Source organism: Olea europaea, chromosome 22, assembly GCF_002742605.1.
Source record: "Olea europaea var. sylvestris chromosome 22, O_europaea_v1, whole genome shotgun sequence".
Taxonomy (NCBI): domain Eukaryota; kingdom Viridiplantae; phylum Streptophyta; class Magnoliopsida; order Lamiales; family Oleaceae; genus Olea; species Olea europaea.
The window spans coordinates 3,439,240-3,440,330 of record NC_036258.1 but is presented as its reverse complement, the minus strand read 5'-3'; the positions used below and the strand labels follow the sequence as shown (position 1 = coordinate 3,440,330).

The 1,091-nt window shown below is 34.5% G+C and overlaps 1 protein-coding gene across 1 annotated transcript in view; it reads right to left on the bottom strand.

Annotated features, from left to right (window-relative positions):
* Positions 1-398: 398 nt before the first annotated feature.
* The window catches only part of LOC111371054 (paternally-expressed gene 3 protein-like), a 4,911-nt gene continuing 4,218 nt past the window's right edge, over positions 399-1,091 (bottom strand). The window contains exon 4 of the mRNA XM_022992973.1: positions 399-461. Coding sequence (XP_022848741.1) covers positions 399-461 — 63 coding nt within the window. The remainder of the gene's footprint in view (positions 462-1,091) is intronic.

Here is a 1,091-nt window from a genome sequence, read left to right as displayed (position 1 = left end):
CATACAATACTATTTTTACGAAAGCAAGTATCTTGTGAAATAATAAACTTTTTTTTTTGTAAATCGATGAATTCAAGTGAAGGAATACAATCGCAGCCTGTTCGAGAAGGCCACGCAAAAGTCGCAGTAGAAGCAGAAGTCCCAAAAGGAACAAAATGAATTTTTTAGTTTAAAGTATATATGCTCGATCTCTAAGGTAGAATTTATTTGTTTATTCAAGTAATATGTTCCTTGTGCAGCAAATCGATGGATCGATCTGTTTCAAGATCACTATCAAAATCTCTTGTTAAGCCGTCCAAGTATTCGAGAATAAATGTCTCTTCAATTTTATATGCTTTCGAATATAAGTATATCACACAGATCAATAATCGATTCTTTGCTTTCTTAAATTTGCAAAGCTAGATGAAGGACAATATCAATTCCACCATCAGCTTCCCCTTACCAGGTACAGTGTTCGCGCTCTAACCAAAAGAATGGGAACAAACATGTATGTAGAGATGTTAAAATGAGTAACTTGATGCCTGAATTTTTGAATTTAACTTGTTATTTGGCTTAGCTCTCCTTTCTCCGGCAAGACTGCATCTATTTGGATTGGACACATGTTATTTAACAATTCAAATGCTGTTTAAAATTTATATGCATGACATCTATTTTCACTTAGCTAAAAAATTTCAGCGCATTTTTTGAATTCATAACTATGGGAATAATTACTATAATTTTGACTAACTTTAACTTGGAAAACGAGAAAACTCTTCAATATTTTTAGTTCTGGAATTGAATTTCGCAATCATGTATGATCATCTGAATAATTCTGGTGGCTATAGTATCTACATTATGGTTCTTCAATTTACAATCACGAGAACTCCTTCGCTGAACAAGCATTTCTTTTATGTTAATGAGACGGTAAAGTGTATAACTAAAAGTTGTGTATCATATGGAGAAGGAGTAAAAGCCATGTGGGAACCTGGGAACCAACAAGGGCACAACCTGTAATTTACCTCCCTGAGCAGCTGAGAGGCCGGAGGTTCAGGGATGAGGATATCGTCTGGCGCAAGCTGGGACACCTCGTTAAAAAAAAAAAAAAAAAAAAA